Genomic DNA, 21,890 nt, shown 5'->3' on the forward strand with positions numbered 1-21,890 from the left:
AGTTGTTTAGGTTTATGGAGATGGAGGAGATGGAGGTTCCAAACTGGCTACAACATCTACCAAACCGAGCCTACAATACAACAAACTTCACTGGGCCTAAGAAACCAGAGAGAATAGAAAGAGACCAGGGAAGAGCCGTGCCTACATAGGATATTCATAGGATATAAAGTCCCTATAACGCGATAGGACCAGTGACTATTAGAGGAAAGATGGGCTATTATTATTTTTTTTTTTTTGTGGTTTTTTTTTTATTTTTATGGACCAAAGTCAGGGGAATGATGGGCTAAAACTTTGTTGCATTTTTTCTCTGTCTTTTGGGGTTCAACCCCCTTTTTTTTTTTTTTACGTTTTTGTTGACGGGTCATAAGCTCAAAGCTTTCCTCACGGTAATTAGGGGGTACCTGAGCCATAGAGAGAGGGGTGGATTTTCTCCACTTCCACTAGACCACCGGCCACCGGCCACCTGCGTACCGTCCCCCCCCCTCCCCCCTCCCCTTTTTTTTTCTAAGGCACCTCCCTTTTTTTTCCTTTTTGTTTGTATGTTTATGTTAGCCTCTAGCCTGGGGGTATGTACCTCCTTGGAGACCCCCCACATGGCCTCCAGTAGTTCAACTGGTTTGTGGATGTCTGTGGACGGAGGTAGGGACACCATGAGGGGCTCATGGGAGAGACCGATGGACTCCGGGGCTGGTTCTAAGCTAATGCGGGTGGCTCCCCCCCCCCTCCGCGCCTCCTGTGGAAGGGGAACCAGAGGGAACCCCAACACTATCACATAGGAAACACTGTTTTTATTTATTTTTTATTGCGGATTAACGCTATGTTATAATGTCTCACTTTATTTAGATGTGTTTACCGGAGAGCTCAGGCCATATTAGGAGCTTGAGGAGCTTGAGGAGTTTGAATTTTCATTTATCAATAAGTCTCCCCTTAAGGTATTTTTTTTTTTTTTTGGGAGACCTTAAAGATGGGAGATGTTGTCCCTAGAGGATATACAACCTTAAGAGTGATATGAAAGAAATATCACGAGCGTGTTAGCACAGGAGTTTACGCGACACTCTGTTTGCCTTTTTTTTTTTTTTTTTTTTGGTTCTTGAAATTGTATTATATATGCACAATAATTATCCTGGTCCCCTCGAACGAGGAGACGAGAATACAACACAGTAGACCCTTGAGGTCAAACACAGATAACACAAGTAACATTTATGTAAATCACGATGTGGGTGTGTAAACACTGGGAAGGAGGAGAGGAGAGATGGGGAGAGGTGGGGGAGCCGCCACCTAAACCCCCTGAAATAGTTTGGGAGCACAGTATAGTGCTTCATATAATGGTCGGTAGATGGAGGGGGGCGGGCGAGAGGGTGAGATGCTTGAGGTCCTCCCTCGCTCTCGAGGGGCGTGTTCCCCCCTTCCCCCTGCCCCCTCCCCCCCAGTAGATCTGGGGGGGGGGGGCAGGGGATGAGGGGGAAGAGGAGGTGAGAAGTGGAATATTGGGAGGTTAGGGGGGTGGGGAGAGTTGACTAGGGGGGGTGGGGGGGGGCGGAAGGTTTAAGATGGGGGCTCGGGAAAGGAGGGAGGGAATTGAGGCTGGTAGGAAAATGGGACGAATCTATAGGGTATCAGTAAAATGGAGGGGCGGGGGGCGGAGTAGCTGGGAGTACAAAGTTTTGTGGGTTTGTATATAGTACTCTTGGGACTTGATTTTTTTTGTTTTTTTCTCTTTTTTTTTTTTTTTTTTTTGCTTTGTATATCTAAACTACTCTTAAGTGGGAATAATTAGACAAATAGATATAGTACTCTGCCGAATTGGTCCAATCCCCGGAATAGGAAATATCCACTGACCAATAGGGGTTGGGGGTCATAAGTGGGTTCTTTCTCCAGGTGAGACATAAGGGAAGGGGAGGGAGGTGGGAGGGAGGGTAGTAGGTGTGGGATCTAACCTAAAATATAAGGTGTCTTGTTTTTTGTTTTTTTTTTTTTTTTTTTTTTTTTTTGGCCATTCCTCTCTCTCGGTTCTTCACCTACCCTGCATCACTAGCGCATTTTTTTTTTTTTTTTTTTTTCCTCTCTTTTTTTGGTTGTCCTCTTGGTGTTCAGATGGAGGGAATACAAATTACATCTTTAAATGTCAGGGGACTTAATACCCCTGAGAAACGCAGGATGCTAATGAGGGATATGAGGTCCATGGGAACAGATATCGGGTATATACAGGAGACGCACTTTAGATCAGGTGGGCTCCCTATATTACAAAATAAGTATTACCCATATGTGTATCATGCGGAAAACCAAGAAGCAAAATCTAAAGGGGTTTCCATCCTGATATCAAATAGGATCCCATGGATCCTAGAAAATATATATCAGGATCCAAAAGGGAGATATCTCTTCCTAAAGGGGACAATAAGAGGGATCAAGGTGACTCTAGCTACAGTGTATCTACCAAATGTACAACAAGATGCATCTCTGAGGAAAATTCTGAGGGCCCTGATGGCAGTCTCAGAAGGTAAATTAATATTGGGGGGCGATTTTAATATCCCACTAAATCCAAAAATGGATTGCTCCCGGGGGACCTCGTCTGTTGCAGATGGAATCAGAAGGGGGGTGCTGGGTAGACTTTATGAGGCCCAGCTGGTGGACGTATGGAGAACGTTACACGGAGAGGAGAAGGACTACACTTTCTACTCCAACCCACATCAGGTATACTCTAGGATTGACCTGTTTATGGTACCCCAGTATCTGGTTTCATCTGTAACAGAGGTCTCCATAGGGAATATAACGTGGTCTGACCACGCGCCGGTGAGTTTATGTATCTCGTTGGCAGGGACGGAGTTGGCCCAGGAAAGAAGGTGGCGTCTTAATGAGAGCCTCCTACAGAATGAAGAAGTGAGAGAGGAAGTTGCCCGGGATATTACAGATTACTTCCAACTGAATGATACCCCTGGGAGTAACCCTGGGATGGTCTGGCAAGCCCACAAGGCAGTAATTAGAGGGACACTGATGAAACATGGAGCGAAAATAAAAAAGAAACGTGACCAACAAGTAAAGAATTTATTAACAGAGATTCAAACACTAGAACTCCAGCATAAAAAGACATTGACCCCTCAAATAGGTAGAGAACTGAGCCATCTGCGGAGGCAGATTACAGAACTGCTACGATATAAGGCAAAGGCAATTATACAAAGGGGCAAAAAAATAAACTACGAATTCGGGGACAAGTGTAGCAAACTGTTAGCGGGGAAGCTGAAAGAAAAGAATCAAGCAACGTATATCCCACAAATTAAGGGGCAGGAGGGGCACTTAAAGCGGAAACCTAAGGAGATAGTGGAGGAATTTGGTAGATACTATTCCAACTTGTACAATCTGGCTCAGACATCGGTGCCCCAAACAGAGATAGATGAGTATCTTTCAACAGCGGATTTAGTTAGATTGCCCCCTATTGCCCAGGCCAGCCTAGATATCCCCATCTCAATAGAGGAACTAGAGTCAACACTAAAAACTATGAAAGAAGGGAAAGCCCCGGGACCTGATGGTTATACGATTAGATACTACAAGGAGTTTTTACCATATCTGAGTGAGCAAATGACAAAAGTTTTCAACGAGATGGGCCGTTCTGCCGCATTCCCGCCGGAGGCCTTACTAGCTCATATTACAGTGATCCCTAAGGAGGGGAAGGATCCGGCGGAGTGCGGCAGTTACAGACCAATCTCGTTGTTAAACTCTGACCTGAAATTGTTCACAAAGATATTAGCCAGTAGGTTGCAGGTGTGGCTTCCGGATCTGATAGATAGGGATCAGGTAGGATTTATTCCTATGAGAGAGGCAAGAGATGGTACGATAAGGGCTCTGAATCTGATCCAGGGGGCATCTGGGGGGGGCATCCCTGCCGTGTTCCTAAATACTGATGCCGAAAAGGCTTTTGATAGAGTTAGTTGGAGGTTCCTGTTCTCGGTGCTGCGTCACGTGGGCCTAGGAGAAAATATGCTGGGATGGATTAGAAGCGTGTATACTGACCCACGTGCCGCGGTGAGGGTAAATGGGATATACTCTAAAATATTTACAACTTCAAATGGAACACGGCAGGGATGCCCCCTGTCACCATTGCTCTTTGTCCTGTCCTTGGAACCCCTTTTAAACAGAATCCGGCAAAATCCAGACATTCAGGGCATTCAGATAGGGGAGGGGAGTCATAAGGTAATAGCGTTTGCGGACGACCTGCTGTTTGCCATTTCAAAACCACATGTTTCTCTACCTATTTTGGTTCAAGAAATTGTAAGATTTGGAGAACTATCTAATTTAAAAGTAAATCAGACTAAATCTGAAGCATTAACTGTAGCAGTACCATCACAGATACGGATTACAATACAACAAAACTTCAGATTTAAATGGAAGACGGCGCTAAAATTTTTAGGTACCCTAATTCCGGCAAACATAAAAGAAACGTTTAAAATAAACTTTCCACCCCTCCTTAACTCTGTCAGAAAGCTTATGGAGAAATGGAAGATGGGAATACACTCATGGTTTGGCAGAAACAATATAGTGAAAATGAGTATACTGCCTAAAATAACGTATTTGTTTCAGACCCTACCGATTAAAATACCCATGACCTTTCTCCGGCAAATAGACACGACTTTAATGAGTTTTGTTTGGAACGGGAAAAGGCCAAGGATAAAAAAAGAGGTGTTGAAACTTCCAAAGAGCTGGGGAGGGATGGCAATCCCGGATATAGCTAAATATTATCAAGCAGCCCACCTGACGAGGTTGGTAGATTGGTGTAGAAATAGACAATATAAAAGGTGGGTTGAGGTAGAACAGCAGATCTCCCCAGTGGCACTAGGTAGGGCACCCTGGTGCTATAAATTACTACCAAGTAAGTTGAAGCAACACCCCTTGATAGGAGCGACCTTGTCCGTCGTTGCTAAAATATGCAAAAACTCTAAATTTTCATCTACATACTCACCCCTATGCCCGGTACTGGGGAATCCAGGATTTATACCGGGGCTGTCCGGAGCAATATATAACAAATTGAAAGGGAGGGGTAAAGTCCAGGTATCACATTTTTTGAAAACAGATAGGTGGCCATCAATGGTCGACCTGATGAGGGTAGGGGGAGAGTATGAGTTAAGTTTTTGGCAGGCGCTCCAAACTAGACATTTTCTAAGTACTTTGGGACACCCTTCCAATTTCCAGCGGCCACTGACAAAATTCGAGAAATATTGTGATGAGGAAGAACCAATACAGCGTGTGGGATCTAAAATGTATAAAATATTGAATGCTCCCCGGGAGGATTTTGTCCTTCCAGGAATCATTAAATGGGAAAGAGATCTGGAGATAACCTTCTCACAGGCCCAACGGAAACAAATAGTATTTCTGGCATTATATTCATCTGTATCAACACGTATCCAGGAATGCAATTACAAATTACTGTCGCAGTGGTACTACACTCCAGTAAAGTTGCATAAACTTTCCAACGAGAATTCAGAGAACTGCTGGAGATGTGGGCTGGAGCAGGGGACCCTGCGACATATATTTTGGGACTGCGTAAAGGTGAAGGATTACTGGAAGGAGGTGCGTAGAATAGGACAAAAATTTACGGAATTTCAGATTCCAGATGACCCAGCCTTCTTCCTCCTCCATAGCTCACAGATTCCAGTGGGGGAGTATCAAAAGTCGGTTCTCCGACATCTGATAAATACAGCAAAAATGGGAATAAGTCTCCAGTGGAGAGATAGCAGACCTCCCTCCGTAGCGAGATGGCTTAATAGGGTCAGGGAAACTGGAGCTATGGAGGACTTGATGCTTTCGTCTAGGAACAGAAGGGAACAGTACGTAGAAACATGGGCAAGTTGGAATAAGTTTATATATACAGAAGAGGGGAGGAGACTATCAGAAGAGGGACGAGAGGCGAGAGAGCCCAACTGATTAGAAGTTAGTCGAAGATGGGGAAGACTGGACGCGGGAGAGGATATATGAGTCGGGTGGAGGGGGAAGGAGAGAGAGAGGAATTTGGGTCTTTTTTTTTTTTTTTTTTTTTTTTTTTTTTTTTGTTGTTGTTGTGTTTGTTTGTTTATGTTTTTGTTGCTTGGTTTGTGATGGTGCTGTGTAGCTTGGGAGATCCCCACCTAAGGGGTTAGATATATAAGGGCATACTGATAACGGGGAAACAGATGGGAGGAGATGTTTGAAGTACATACACTTTGATCTAGAGGAGCAGACAAAGTAGGGCAAATTGATAATGAAGGTATTTAAGAGTAGGGTGGAAAATTAAGTGGTTATAATTATGTTTTTGGACTTGTGTTTGTTTACCTTCTGAAGAGATATTATGTCTAGACTAATGTAATGTATGGTTGTATTTGATTGAATGATAATCTCATGTGACCTTGTTATAAAAGAAAAAAGAAAAATAAAAGGAAAATGTGTAAAAAAAAGAACACAGCAGCACTGACTGCTTTGTCTGTTACCTCAGAAAAGAATCACAGCGTTACCAAGGAGATTTCCAAGACGGCCGCTGTCTGAGGTAAAAATTACCTCATAGAACACAGCAGCACACAGCAGCACCCCCCAGAGTAACAACACAGTCCCCCTAACAACACACGGGCCCCGGTGGTAACAAAGAAACCCAGGAGGCCCCCCTTCACAGCCACTACCCAGTCAGGGGAAGGAGGGAGAGGAAGGGGAGAGAGGAAAGCAGGGCGGACCCTCAGTCGACCTCCCCAGGGAAACCACCAGCCAGACCACTTACCTGAGTAAGGGGCCACTACTTACCTGTCCTGCGACTACCCGGCTGGAGGTATTCCAGACAGAACCAACGTCCGTAAACGGCATGGCTGTCGGCCAGACACACTGTGACAAAGCCATAGAGACCGGTCATATGTGTGCCCTAGAACCAAAGTTCCCCGGCCGCCCCTGGAGCAATGGGGCCTGTCGTGGACGTCCCAAAGCTGAGCTGAGGGCCGGCACACGCTCGAAGGCCGAACATGGGGGGACTACAAGAGTCGAGGACCCAGCCTGTCACCCAGTCGGCTGTTGATAGAAGAATCGCAGGATTCAAAAATGCAGGAACAAAATAATAAAAAAAAGCGAGAAAAATCGCCAGAAAAAAACTCCAGAGTCCAGGAACTCCAGAGATGGCCTTGACCTCCTGTCGTTAGGCAGAAAACAAACTGAGGCTGCTAAAGCAGGGTGTGGGTTATGCCTGGGGGAGCCACGCCCCCTGGGAGGAGCAGCATGAAGGAAAGTTTTTAACACCTTAAGTGCTGTAGAATTCTGCCTAAATCTCCTGGTAGGAAGAAGCATAACCCTAAGGTCAATGAAGGCTGTGTCCGTCTATGAACGAAAGAGAAAAGGCCTAAGCTTTATATCTACGGCCCCTGTAACTAGGAAAGGAAGGTTCCCTGAAGGAATAAGGCTGCCTGACAAGACACCCAATCCCGGTAGGAAATATTGAAGATGGAAAGAACTTTCAGGAACATATCCCAAAGAGATAACCAATAGACCTTAGGAACTGGAGATATCGCCAAGGGTACCAACCCCAAGGTCAGATAGCCTGAATAAGAGAAGTATTCTGGGGATATTCCCAACAGGGAGAACGTGCAGCAGGATTTCAACAATGGCTTTCTGCGGAGAGTCTATGGGAACACAGGTTCTTACAATGCCGGTTTCTTCCCATCATGCAGGAATGGGTTCCCCAGAATGGGGACTATAGGTTAAAGAGCAATAGTAAAAGGCAATACAGTGTCTTTTGGGAGACTGTGCGGTTGCGGCCCTCCAGCATAGAGCCAGGTCTTACAGCATTAAAGGGATATCCAACATAGTCCAAGTCAAGGGACCTACTCACAATAGCATTCCTTGAAGAAACTGGGACCAACTGCTCAGGGGAATCAAACTCAATTCCCAGAATGAAGACAACCCTACAAAAGGCGTCCTCCCAGGGTTGGGGGCACTCCATTATACATAAGCGACTGAAGGTTCATGCCAGAAACATGTTAGTCCATAGGGACCATCTGAATGTCTCATTTCAAGACCAGGCTCACAGAACAGCGAGGATAAATATTATTATAATATAAAAATCTACACATGTAGCTGTGACTTTTTAGAGTGGAACTTTAGTCAGAAAATAAAGTCCCGCTAGATCACTTCATGCTGAACCCTTTTGCAGGCATAGCTATGTAAAACATTAAAAATAAGTGCCTAGACTGTTTAAAATCCAGTAATCTGTCTCACCCTGCTCTGCACATGCTCAGTTGCTCTCCATTTTTAGGCAGTGACAAGTTTGTAGAGGCCGATTTACTGAAACTTAAAGCGGGGGTTCACCCTATCGACGGGAACATTTTTTTTTTTTTTATTTTACCTTAAAATCAGGCATTGTAGCGCGAGCTACAGTATGCCTGTCACAAATTTTTTACCGCCGTACTCACCTTGTAGTCGTCCATCGAAGATTCCGGGGAATGGGCGTGCCTATCGAGACGGAGGATGATTGACGGCCGGCTCTGGCGCGTCACGCTTCTCCGGAAATAGCCGAAATAGGCTCGGTCTTCACGACGCGTGCGCATAGCCTGTGCGCAGGCGCCGTGAAGAGCCGAGACCTACTCCGGCTGTCTTCGGGGAGAGTGACGTGCCAGGGCCGGCCGTCAATCATCCTCCCTCTCCATAGGCACGCCCATTCCCCGCGGGAGCCGGAATCTACGATGGACGACTACAAGGTGAGTACGGGGTTAAAAAAATCGGGACAGGCATACTGTAGCTCGCGCTACAATGCCTGTCTCGATGGTAAAATGTGTCGGGGGGGGGGGGGGGGGGGGTGAACTACCGCTTTAAAGCAAAATTAAACCCTCCTATCATTTACAGCCCAAAGGAAGCTGCTTCTGTTTGATCTGCAACTGCCATGGTGCTACACGTGATCAGTTATGACACCAACCATTTGATGGTTCGACAGTTTGGCTAAGGACACAAGCAAATGCAACAGCATTCCGGGCAAACTTTTTTGAAACGGTTAAAGAGAAGTTCCAGCCTGTAAAAACAAATACTGTAGCGGCTGACATTTAATATAATAAGGACACTTACCTGTCCAGGTATTCCACAATGTTGGCGCCCCTAACTGATTTGTTAATCGGCTTTGGGTGCAGGTAGGGGTGCAACGGATCGTCACCGATCCGTGATCCGAACGGGTCACCCCGTTCGGATCGACACACCATGCGATCCGCGGAGCGCTCCGGGGCATCGGCCGTAGGAAAGTCCCCGGCTTCGGCCTAGCTCCGGAGCGGCGGCCATCTTGCTCCACCCCAACCAATCACAGATCGGCAATAACAAATAACAGCTCAAAGCTATTAACTCCCTATAGCTATGCATGTCTGCTTTACCATCTGTCAAAATTCAGCAACTCCCCCTAGTGTCTGAAATATAAACTGCAATTTCACACTGACTACAAAAATGACAAAGAGGGTTTTGCTTTGCAATAGTATGTTGCTTCAAAATGCGTCTACACATGTTCACTCAGGTTTTTGTTCTGGTTTATTGAAAATCTAGATTATATCAATTTAGCGGAATATTATCTTTTACGCAAGTGGCCCGCCATTGGCCCAGCTAGAGCCCAGACTTGAATTCGACTTTTTTTCATAAATAATTTTTTTTTTTTTGCTGAGCCGAAAATGATCCGATCCGTGACTCCTGATCCGAGGATCGATCCGATCGGTGAGTTTTTTGATCCGTTGCACCCCTAGGTGCAGGTACAGGCATCTTCACCAAGGGAAACAGGAAGTGAAGCCTTGTAACTTCACAGTCTGTTTCCTACTGCACATGCATGAGGCATCACGCTGCGCTTTCTGAATGGTCTCGCTGTCTTCTGGGACCTGTGTGTCCAAGAAGGCAGCGGGGGTTGCCGTAAATTTCAAAGAATGCTGCGATCGTTGGCGCTATATAAATCCTGTATAATAATGCTCAACTGAAGGTACAGTAAATATCTCCTAAACCTGAACAGTTTAGGAGACATTCACACTGCATGCAGCCGGTGATGTTACCGACGCATTCGGTCTGAAGGGAAAGCATACCTGTGCCGTCCCTTCAGAGCTTTGTGCCGCGGTCCACGACCTTCCCAGGAGTGACATCATCGTGCCGCACCCAATAAGATGCCTGGAGGACGCGACCACGGAAATACGACCAGGTTAGATGGAAGCCCTGTCAGCTCGTCACTGGAGGGCTTTGGTCTAAGGTAAGTATTTCATAATGTGCTAGTATGCAATGCACACATTATGCAACTGTCTTGCAGAGTTAAAAAAATGTGCAGTTTACTACCACTTTAAATCAAAGCGTTTAGTTCCACTTTATGATTTACTGCTGTTCAGGGGCTCTGGGCTTTGGCAAAATGTCAGCCTCCAGCAAGCACAAACAGGAGCAATGCTGGAGGCAATTTAAAGCACACATTTACTTTGATATAACAAATGTCTGGAACAGCAGACTGATCCTCCAGATGCAAAGGGATATGCACTGCTTCACTAAGGTTTGAAACAACCCACTGAATATCAAGAGACTACAGTGACCTAAAAACAGTCTCTCCCAATGTAGACTGTTGGGACTTTGAATCGGAGACAATGACAGGAACTGCAGGACCAAAATATTTTATGAGCTCAAGAGTGTCAGGGACAGGCTCTGCAGGGGATGTTGTCGGAGCACACTTAGAGCCTGTGTCAGCAGAATGCTCCAGTAACCATGTAAAAACAGTTAAATACCAGTGGGCATGGGGAAAAGCCAGGGCACCATCTGACAGATGGCAACGATATAATAGGGGTTTCAGATTACTAGTGTCGGTCCCATTTGGAGATCATGGGAAAATGCCCCTCAGAACCACTAGGGGAGTGTGGGTTAATGTCACCCATGACAGCACAACTGTCCTTTGTCTTCAGGAAGATATGTTGTGCCACATAAAGTAACTAGGCCCAAAGTTAGACAAGGCCTCCCATATACAGGCAGCTGCTGCCAATGAGGGCTTCATGTGGCCTGAGGTGACCAACTCAATGTAGGCGACAGTGGAGTCCAGAGACTGGAGGCCCAAGTGGTGTTTCTGGAGCAGGAATAGTAGCGGCATAGTGCCTCCCTCAGGCTGAAAAGCTGAATGGCAAGCACTTGATCCCTTACCATGGTAAAACCAGCAGTAGGGGGTATTTAAAAATGTACCTAGTGGCACAAACAGTGAGGTAGCTCTTGGCGTTTCAGCCTGATCAGCCTTACTGGCCGAGTGAGTCGTCGAAGACACGTCACACCAGAGGCTGTGCCATGTCTCTGGAGCCATAAAGCACTCCACGGCTACCACAAATCACAAAGGTTTGGAAAGTGCCACAATGCAGAGCCCACTGTCCAAAGGTCACAAGTCAGAGAAGGCTTGTAGTGTCCAGAGGCCTACTCACGGTGCAAATCTTTGGAAAAAGGGTCATACCCGAGTCTGTGCCATGGCTCTGGACCCAGAAAGCGATCTGTGGCTAACTTAACCATTACAGTCAGGTATGCAAAGTGTCACAATGCAGAACCAAGTGCCTGAAGGTTGCATTCCAGGTTAGCTCTGCAATCACCCAGTCCAGCAAGGTGTGGGTATTGCCTCCAAAGCTATTGCCGAGGAAACGCAGACCCGAATATTTGCATATAGAGACCAGCTGAAGCGGCTCAAATCAAGAGGTCAACTTGATTGCAAGAGCAAAATGGCAAGCAAATGAGGTTAGACTTTTCTTTGCAGAGCAAAGAAACAACATTTGTCCTTCTGGAAACTAGCAGAAAAAACATGCTGGGTAAAGAAGGGGTTATACTGGGGCTGGCTTACAAACGTGTTTGCCAGTGTCCAACCATCCTGAAGAATGCAGCATTACCGGACTGTATTCAATGGACAATGGAGAACTACACATTTTGCACATCGCTGTGCACTCTGCATTCAGGGCACCCCTCAGTGTGCCGTCAATGCAGAGAGTGCTGTGCCGCGACTGACTTCCACGTGCATGCGTAGGAATGACAGTTGTAGCCTGGCCAATCAAACGTCTGGACAGCGAGAACAAGGAAGAAAGACCGGGTGAAAATAAAAGTGCCTGGTGCGAAGACAGTGCGCCACTGGAGGGCGCCGATTGACAATGCAAACTAGCACAGCACTGCCCCCCTCGGCTTATACTCGAGTCACCTTTTGCGCCCGATCTCCTGGACTTTCTGGACCCGGTACAGGCACACACGTAGCCCCACTCTTCCTCTACAAGTGTGCAAAGTTTGTTATCCGGGGGACCTATGGCTGGGGAGCACCGATTTTTTCAAAGCCGGGCACCCCTTCCTCAGACTCCCATGTTAAAACGGTCATTTCTCCAGTGACTTTGAGGGCCCAGTACCGGCCGGTCGTAGGTCCCCTGGACCCCAATCTTGGCACACATGTAGCCCCATTTCTCCTCTACAAGTGGGCAAAGTTTGTTGTCTGGGGGACCTACGGCTGGGGAGCATCGATTTTCCAAAGCCGGGCACCCCTTCCATAGACTCCCATGTTAAATGTCAGTCTAGTCATGGACACAGTGAGGCATGCACATGGACACCCTAGGCTTATACTTATAGTCAATACTTTTTCACAGTTTTTTGTGGTAAAATTAGGTGCCTCGGCTTATATTCGGGTCGGCTTATACTCGAGTATATACGGTAATCAAGTTTTGTTAGCAGAGTTTTCTACTGCTTTACTTTACATAAACTAATTTGCAATGACCTTTAGATATTGAAAAGTAAACAGCTGACATATTAGAATATTAAAAAAAAAAAAAAACACAGGCTTGGACCCGCCTCCTGATCTTTTCTATTGGCTCTTTACATGATGGGAGATCACTGACCAATAAACATAAGACATAAAATGGTCAAAAACGACTTTTGTACGGAAACGTTAGATATTAATTCCAGCTCCCTATATCACAACCTTTTTTTTTGATGTGCAGCTTTCAGTAAGGAAACAATCTGTCTGGGTATTCTTGTGTTCAGTTTGAATTGCTCAGGCTTGTGGCAAGTTTACTTCAAGCCGAACTTCATCATATATGTTATATGACCACGCTACATGAGCTAATAAAATATGTACTTACAGTGTTTGTCAACTTTTGCAGCCAAATTTGGGTAATATCTACTTTAGATTCATTACATGTTCCATTTAAATATAATAACAACTAAATATATTTTTAAAATCACTGCTTAACATTTTTATTTATTTATAAACCCTGCTTGGTTTTCCCCTTTAAGCTGAGGAGTTATCTTTACCATAATTAACCCTGTCGTACTGTGCTGGCGGGTCTCATCATCATTTGTAAACTAGTTGTGCACACTGTTCTGACAAAGGGTTAAAAGATCTCAATGCTTGAAGGTAATGCAGTAAAAGACAACTTTCCCTTATGCTGGGTACACAATAAATATATATATATATATATATATATATATTTTTTTTTGTTCAATCCAGCGGGCTGAACAAAAAAACTAACATACAGGTCGCAGTTATAACACATCCAATGTTAGTGCGGCAATCTCCTCGCTGAGCTATTGCGTTCTGACATGGGGACTGTCCCCTGCCAAAACACGTTGTGAGCGCTGAGCAGATGCTGGTTTTCCAGTTCGCTCGTTCCAGACGAGGAGCTGTACATACAGGCCAAAAGTCGACCAGTTCCTGCGTTTTTGGCGCGTGTGTACCCAGCTTGAGCCCAGGTTCACACTGAAAGCGGGAATGAAATTGTGCGAGTTCAGCTGAACTCGCACAATTTCATACCCATATGTCAATCCCGACTTCGGGGGCGATTTCAGAGACACCTGTGTGGGTTGTTGCACAAATGTCAATGAAAATCGCACGTCGATGTCGCCAAAAGTAGTACAGATACTATTTTTGTGAATCGATGCAGCGCTGATTGTTTGGAATGCGATTTGACATGTCAAATCACTCCAATATGAACCAGGGCTTAGTCTGTCCCATAATTACACATTTCGTTTTCGAAAGCACAATAGAAGCTGCCTATAGAATCCTATGTATAATTATTTTAGGTACTTTTTGTGAAAGTGAACACATAACATTTAGGGGTTGATTTCTAAAACTGGAGAGTGACAAATCTGGTGCATCTCTGCATACAAACCAATCAGCTTACAGGTTTTATTGTCAAAGCTTAAAGGGGTTGTAAAGGAATTTTTTCCCCCCTAAATAGCTTCCTTTACCTTAGTGCAGTCCTTCTTCACTTACCTCATCCTTCCATTTTGCTTTTAAATGTCCTTACTTCTTCTGAGAAATCCTCACTTCCTGTTCTTCTGTCTGTAACTACATACAGTAATGCCAGGCTTTCTCCCTGGTGTGGAGTGTCGTGCTCGCCCCCTCCCTTGGACTACAGGAGAGTCAGGACACTCTCTACTTTGCAGATAGAGAAAGGAGCTGTGTGTTAGTGGGCTTCCTGACTCTCCTGTAGTCCAATGGAGGGGGCGAGCACGACACTCCACACCAGGGAGAAAGCCTTGCATTACTGTGTGGAGTTACATACAGAAGAACAGTAAGACCCCTTTCACATTGAGGAGTTTTTCAGGCGGTACAGCGCTAAAAATAGCGCTGCTATCCCGCTTGAAAAACTCCTTCACTGCAGACTCAATGTGAAAGCCAGAGGGCTTTCACACTAAGGCGATGCGCTGGCAGGAGACAAAAAAAATCTCCTGTCAGCATCATCTTTGGAGCGGTGAGAGGAGCGGCATGTATACCGCTCCTTCCCATTGAAAACAATGGGAAACCGCGGCAATACCGCCCGCAATGCGCCTCTATAGAGGCGCATTGCGGGCGGTATTAACCCTTTATCGGCCGCTAGCGGGGGTTAATACTGCACCGCTAGCGGCTGATTCCCACGGCAATCCCGGCGGTATATCGCCACTATTTTCAGCGCCGTTGTACCGCCACCGCGGCTCCCGCCCCAGTCTTAAAGGGGCCGAAGTAAGGATTTATCATAAGAAATAAGGACATTTAAAAGCAAAATCAAATGATGAGGTATGTGAAAGGAGGACTGCACTAAGGTAAAGGAAGCCATTTAGGAAAAAAAAAAAAAATTGTACTTTTACAACCCCTTTAAATTGAACAAGCTGAAGTTAGAAGCGGATTGGCTACCATGCACAGCTGCTCCAGATTTAAGAAATCTCCTCCATAGTGTCAACTTTTCAAATTTGACTGCAAATGTGGAAATACACTTTAATTCCTTACAATGTAAGTAACTGAGCAGATCATTTTCCAAACAAAAGTGATTTGTGGCTCTTTGCCAGGGTGACAACACCGCTTCTCCATAGATACAGTATGTTGAGTTGGCATTGTCACCCTAAAACAGGACTTTATTGACAGATCACCATAAATAATAATTTAAAAAAAAAATTAAACAAAAGAAAACCAATGTAGCCACCGCACCTGACCAGTAATCTGCAATAAAGTACATTTTTTGTTTTGGGGGTTTAAATATTCTTTAACATTACAGAACATACCAAAATGTGAATGATTTTTTTTACTTTAATATATAAAATAGATAGCATACCTGTTTCTAAAATTTGTTCTGGAACAGTGTCATCGAAGGTGGCGCTAATTTGCTCAGCTAATGTGCCTGCGCTACTTTTTTCAGCCAATAGCATCATTGGTGGATTTGGAGACGGAAACGGCAGAAGGTCAATGGGACTGCTGGATGCATGGACGATTGGTTCCATGGACAGTGTAGAAGTGCTGTTACTCTCTGTACTGGTCAGGGATGGTGACCTTCCTGGTCCACCCACACCAGAGCAGCTGGCTTCAGAGCTTTCCATATGGTCTTGATTGGCAACTTTGCCTTGAACCACGGAAGGTGCGGGTAGGAACTTGCTGCCAGATGGGTCCATATTGCTGCCAACTGTTGGTGACAAAGTGGGCTTCATATTAACAGGTGAAGATAAATCAGAAGCAGAGCCAAGTTGAGTGCCAAGGTCATCTGAGCCGTACTGCATTTTGGCTGATGGTTGTGGGAGTGGGGAAGGAGACTGAGATGGTGCACGTTGGGCAGTCATTTGTACCGGGCTTGTGAGGGCTGGTCGGGTTGTAGGTAAACTGTTGGTGCTACTGGAAGGAACAGTAGATGTTGATGGTCCAGGGAACTGAACATTTTGAGGGATATGCAAAGGTCCAACAACTGCAACAGACTGAGGCATTATGTTAGTGTTGGGAGATGGCATGTTATTTTGCTGTGATCCTTTCATTACTTGGATAATAGAAGAGGAATTAAAAAAGACTGGAGTGATAAATTGTGGGCGTGTACTAGACTGTACAGGAGGCTGTCCTTCAGACACGATCACTTTGTTTCCAACATTGGCCATAGTGACTACAGTTGGTACCAAAGTGGGCTGCATCTGAGAAGACATCGAGGCTGACACGCTGGATGAAGGGGTTATAGGATTTGATGTTACAAAAACAGTTATTTGATTTGGTGTCATCGAACTGGAAGCAGCAGGGGGACCACCAGGCCTCTTCAAACTGTTACCTGGTAGGTTCAAGGGCACATTAGTGTTATTCTCCGCTGTGTCAGTCCTTGACTGGACATTGGATGCCTCTGCATAAGGATGGGTATTAGGCACACAAGCTGTATCTTTTAGCGTGTCCCCTGGCAAAGAAGTAACATCCATTGTTTTTGAGTCTTCTGTTGGTGGCAACATAATAGATGTTTCAGGAAGTGGACCCGATGGCTTGATATTAACATTGGGAGCACCAGAGTGGTCCAGTAGTTGACTTAGGGATGTTGGGGCATCTCTCATGGCTGGTGAAATGGCAGACAGATCTTCGGGGCGTTGAAGTTTTGATGCTTCTAGGAATAGGGCTTCCTTCTTAGCTAGCTCCTCTGGGGACACCATTTTCATTTCTTGGTGAACATCTGTTTTATGGTCTGCTACTGAGTGCTCCCTGTGGATCATCTGCATGGTTTGGTTCTCATTTTCTTGAATCAAGCTTGAACTTTCTTTGATTTCCTCAGAGGTAACAGCTGCACTTGGTATAGATTGTGTTGAGTATTGTCCCATTAAGGATGCTGTTTGAGGTGGTGGTGCAGATGGTTGGCCTGCCAACATGTTTCTCTGCATCTCCATATTATGTAATATTCCAGGGGTCTGCCCCCCAAGTACCATCTTAGGAGTCTTAGAGTTCTGCCTACCAGGACTTGGTGTTGTTTTGCGACTTGATGCGGGACTTGAGCGCCTACTATTGCTTGGACTTGCTCGTTTGCTAGCGCCACCAGTTGGCGGCTTTCCTGCTCCATTATCCATCTTATTCATGTGTGAAGCAAAATTAGACTGGTTGTTCACAGTCAACCCTAGAGGAGCTTGTCCAATTGCTTTTAGAGTAGTTGGATTCAGCCCTTGCTGATCAAAACCTCGATTGAGGGTGGGCCGAGGAGGTAATGGAATATTGATCTGAGGAGGAAAAAGACCAGCAATGGAGGCATTGAGTCTTTCTGGAGAAAGGCTAATTTCTGATGGCTCAGTACTAGGAGGGCGATTATTGGGTGTCTGAGGGTAGTAAGGTCTCGGACTTGCTCTGTTGGGTGTCTTCGGCCTTGAAGACTGAGATGGAGTCTGGACATTTTGGTAATGGTGCCCATGGGATCCACCCATAGTATTGGAGTGCTGCTGTTGAGGGCTTGTGCCTTGTGAAAGAGAGGAGGCAGTCCCTGGTTTAGATCCAGCCATCATCATTGGATTTTGAGGCATAAGCATATGTTGGGCCATATTGTTTTGAGATCCAGGAGCTGGGGGGAGCTCAGGAATGTCACCAAGTGAAGCAGCTGAGGATCCATCTCCCAGAGGTGACCCTGTTGGATTTTGCCCACTCTCTGGAAAGCCCATTTTTCTACCACTGCCTCCAAATGATGCACCAGATAGCATTGCCATTCTCTGCTTGTCAGGTGAAGGTGGTATGGAACCAGTACTTTGCAAATTCACCATAGCTTGCATGCTGCCTCCTTGCTGCATGGGCATTCTCTGAGCATCTGTGTTCATAGCAGCCCGGGGGTTAAAGATGTTCTGTTGCAAAGGAAGCCGAACTGTTTTCTGTTCCTGCTGCTGCTGATGCTGCTGCTGTTGCTGTTGCTGCATCATCAACATCATCATCATCTGCTGAGAAGGGGTAGGCTGTTGATTCTGCCCGCTTTGACCCTGTTGCTGTCCAAGCTGCATTAACTGAGAAGGAATCTGCTGAAGCTGTCTCTGCTCAAGTCCTTGTGTTGGGTAGCCTGAAATTAGAATTTAAACATAATTTATATTAATATAATTGTGTTTCTAGAACAAGCAAATGCATGAAACCTAGGAAAACAGGTTATTACGTATTAGTGAAGCAAAAATAAACAGAACTGCCCTGGAGCATGCACCTTCAAATTAGGTCAGCAATGGTAACTCCCAAATTTCTTTGCTGACAGGTCCCCTTAAAAAAAAAAAAAAAAGGCCACACCAACAGTGAGTTTGAATTTAATATTTCGGTGTAACTAAAGCTGGACACCCACAGACTATAAACATTTTGCCCACTAATCGGTGCCCATGGAGGACAGAGCAACAGGTTCAATTTAACCCCCAACCAGCACATTCACCTTCATTTCTCGCAGTTCTATTCAGCTTCTGGGAGCAGGACTATTATATTGGATATTGACCCTGTGCTGTCACAGAGCAGGTCACATGCTTCTCCATACCTTAAATACTGGGTATTTTCTTTATTCTAGGCAGCCAAACAGAATGGCAGCAATAGGCAGGCCAAGATTATTTTTGGACAGAAAAGGGAACTGGAAGGATATTTTCAAATTCTGTATATCAATTTCTTAATAACAAGCATTTTTGAAGAGCTCATTAACCACAAGCCTACCGCCTGCCGTCATATGACAGCAGGATGATAAGCCTCTCATTCTGAGTAAACGTCATATGATGTCTTCACCTTCCCGAGCCACTAGATGGCGCGCGCACCCGCCGAGTCACTGGGGACGCGATGTCCGCCGGGCACCTGCGATTGCCCAGTAACTGAGCAGGACCATGGATCTGTGTGTGTAAACACACAGATCCACGTCCTGTCAGGGAGAGGAGACCGATAACGTGTCCCTTGTACATAGGGACAACCATCGGTCACCTCCCCCAGTCAGTCCCCTCCCCCTACAGTTAGAGTCACTCCCTAGGGTACACATTTAACTCCTTGATCGCCCCCTAGTGTTAACCCCTTCCCTGCCAGTCACATTTACACAGTAATCAGTGCATATTTATAACACTAATCGCTGTATAAATGACAATGGTCCCAAAATAGTGTCAAAAGTGTCCGATATGTCTGCCACAATATCGCAGTCACAATAAAAATCACTGATCGCCGCCATTACTAGTAAAAAAGAAATAATAAAAATGCTATAAATCTATCCCCTATTTTGTAGCCGCTATAACTTTTGCGCAAACCAATCAATATACGCTTATTGCGTTTTATTTTAACCAAAAATATGTAGAAGAATACGTATCGGCCAAAACTGAGGGAAATATTTATATATATATATATATATATATATATAATATTTATTTTGGGGGATATTTATTATAGTAAAAAGTAAAAAATATTGAATTTTTTTTTTTTTTCCATAATTGTCGCTCTTCTTTTTATAGCGCAAAAAAATAAAATAAGATAAAAACCGCAGAGGTGATCAAATACAACTAAAAGAAAGCTCTATTTGTGGGGGGAAAAAAATATAAAAATTTGGATACATGTTGCATGACCGCGCAATTGGCATTCAAAGTGTGACAGCGCTGAAAGCTGAAAAATGGCTTGGGCAGGAAGGGGGTGAAAGTGCCCTGTATTGAGGCGGTTAAAGTGGCAGTAAAGTCTATGATGTTTTTTTAACAAATGAGTCCCCTGGCAGCTTTAAGTCATAATGTACTAGTATGCAAACTAGTACCTGCAAATAGCCCTCCAGCGCTGCGATCTCAACGCTCTCCCTTGTCACTGGCCACTCCTATCTTTGCCCAGTCTTTCCTTAGGGTTTGCGATCTTCAGCTTCTTGACTGGCTGTGCCAGGGCGAAAAAAAACACTCCTGTGTATGCGCACGGGAGTCACATCTCAGCAGCAGATACAGCGGGCCATAAATGTGGTCTGAGCTGCGCATGTTTGGCTCAAACTCAATTACTTGCAGATAGGCAGGGGGGAGATTTATGATAGAAGGGACCTCTGGAGTCTCTTTTGTTATAAGAACCCTGCCTGTCAGCGAGTTAAAAAAATAAAAAAGAAGATTTAACTGCCACTTTAACAGGGTCCACCAAAAATGGTTGGTAAGAGGTTGCTTAGTTTAATTCATTTTCCCCATACTCACCTGAGCCTGATCCAGCATTGTGCACGTCTGCAGCAGCTCTTCTCCTAAACTATATTATTGCAGTAACATTTAGTATTACCTGATATTTAAAAAAAAAATAATCTAAAAATGGGTAAAAGGCACACATTTACAGTTGTAATATTGTTGGTTCTCACCTGGTGGCCGGTTTTGGAATTCTGAGAGTTTCTGACCAGCATCTAAGACTCCTAATTGATCTCCAACTATTCCAGATTGATCAGAGTCTTCCATACGAGGTTCAGCAGCACTAAAAATAAATAATAAATTGGTTACAGATTTATGCATATTACCTGAACAAACACATCGTAGTACCCTTTGTAGCTTTAAAATTGGTTAACGAGAATTTATACTATTTTTATGGGTATTATCTTTTATTTATTTTTTAGGTTTATATATGTTTTGCTAAGGAGTGTGACAAAAACCACTCACTGCTTTCAGGCTTTCTAAGGGCGTACATTTTAGATTTCACTCCTCACTATCTATCATAGTTTTGGAGGCCATGAAATGTCAAGATAGCACAAAACCTGCCAAAAATGATCCCATTTTGGAAAGACACCCCAAGCTATTTGCCGAGAGGCATGTTGAGCACTTGATTGTCAGAGCCAAGGATGAGCTCCGACGTGTTCGCACACTGCATTTGCAGAGCCTGCCAGGAAGTCGGCACCGCGCTGCGCTAATCACAGGCAGGGAGACATTGTCCCGATGCTTGGCTGCAGAGATCGGGAAATGTCTCCCTGCCTGTGATAAGCGCATGGACTGTGCAAACATGCCGGAGCTCATCCTTAGTCAGAGCCTGCTTCAATCACTACCAAAAAAACAATTCGCGTTTGCAAGGATCAGGCGTGACTCTGCCAATGCCGCAGTTAAATGTTTTGTAAGTGACAGTGACCCATCCTGCATACAGGCGTCCTTTGTTTTTGGACTGCATCCACACAGGAGAATGCAGATGCAGTGGCTTTCACGGACACAGCTGCATGTCAATATTTGACATGAGGGCAGGATTAGGTGCACACATCCAAATGCTAAGGGGTAGATTCATATAGATTTACGACGGGCGTATCAGTAGATACGCCGTCGTAAGTCCGAATCCCCGCCGTCGCAACTTTAAGCGTATGCTCAAACTGAGATACGCTTAAATGTTGCCAAGATACGATCGGAGTTAGTCTCCTACGCCGTCGTATCTTAACTGCATATTTACGCTGGCCGCTAGGGGTGTGTACGCTGATTTACGCCTAGAATATGTAAATCAGCTAGATACGCAGATTCACAAACGTACGCCCGGCCGTCGCAGTAAAAATACGCCGTTTACGTAAGGGGTTTTCAGGCGTAAAGTTATTCCACCAAATACATGGTGCAGTCAATGTTAAAGCGGTGGTTCCCCCTAAAACAAATTTCTAACAATAGATTCGTAAGACCCGTTACACTGCGGGTAGGCTGGCTTTTTTTTTTTTTTTTTTCGTACATACCGAGATCTCGCCTTCTCGTCCCTTGGCGGTGGGCGTTCCTAGTTGATTGACGTTCCTCGGACGGGCGCATACGTGACGTCACGA

The 21,890-nt window shown here is 45.1% G+C and overlaps 1 protein-coding gene across 2 annotated transcripts in view; it reads right to left on the reverse strand.

Moving 5' to 3' along the window:
- Positions 1–21,890, reverse strand: part of NCOA6 (nuclear receptor coactivator 6) — a 67,338-nt gene that overhangs the window by 19,084 nt on the left and 26,364 nt on the right. Inside the window, exons 10-12 of one of the 2 annotated variants that reach the window (XM_040330396.1) lie at positions 20,478–20,587; positions 16,488–18,227; positions 15,519–15,863 (exon numbers count right to left, since the gene is read on the reverse strand). In XM_040330396.1, coding sequence (XP_040186330.1) covers positions 15,519–15,863; positions 16,488–18,227; positions 20,478–20,587 — 2,195 coding nt within the window. Of the gene's footprint in view, positions 1–15,518; positions 18,228–20,477; positions 20,588–21,890 lie in introns of both variants that reach the window. The other variant, XM_040330395.1, reaches the window with a different exon arrangement.

The sequence above is a fragment of the Rana temporaria genome, chromosome 12 (genome assembly GCF_905171775.1).
Source record: "Rana temporaria chromosome 12, aRanTem1.1, whole genome shotgun sequence".
Lineage (NCBI taxonomy): Eukaryota > Metazoa > Chordata > Amphibia > Anura > Ranidae > Rana > Rana temporaria.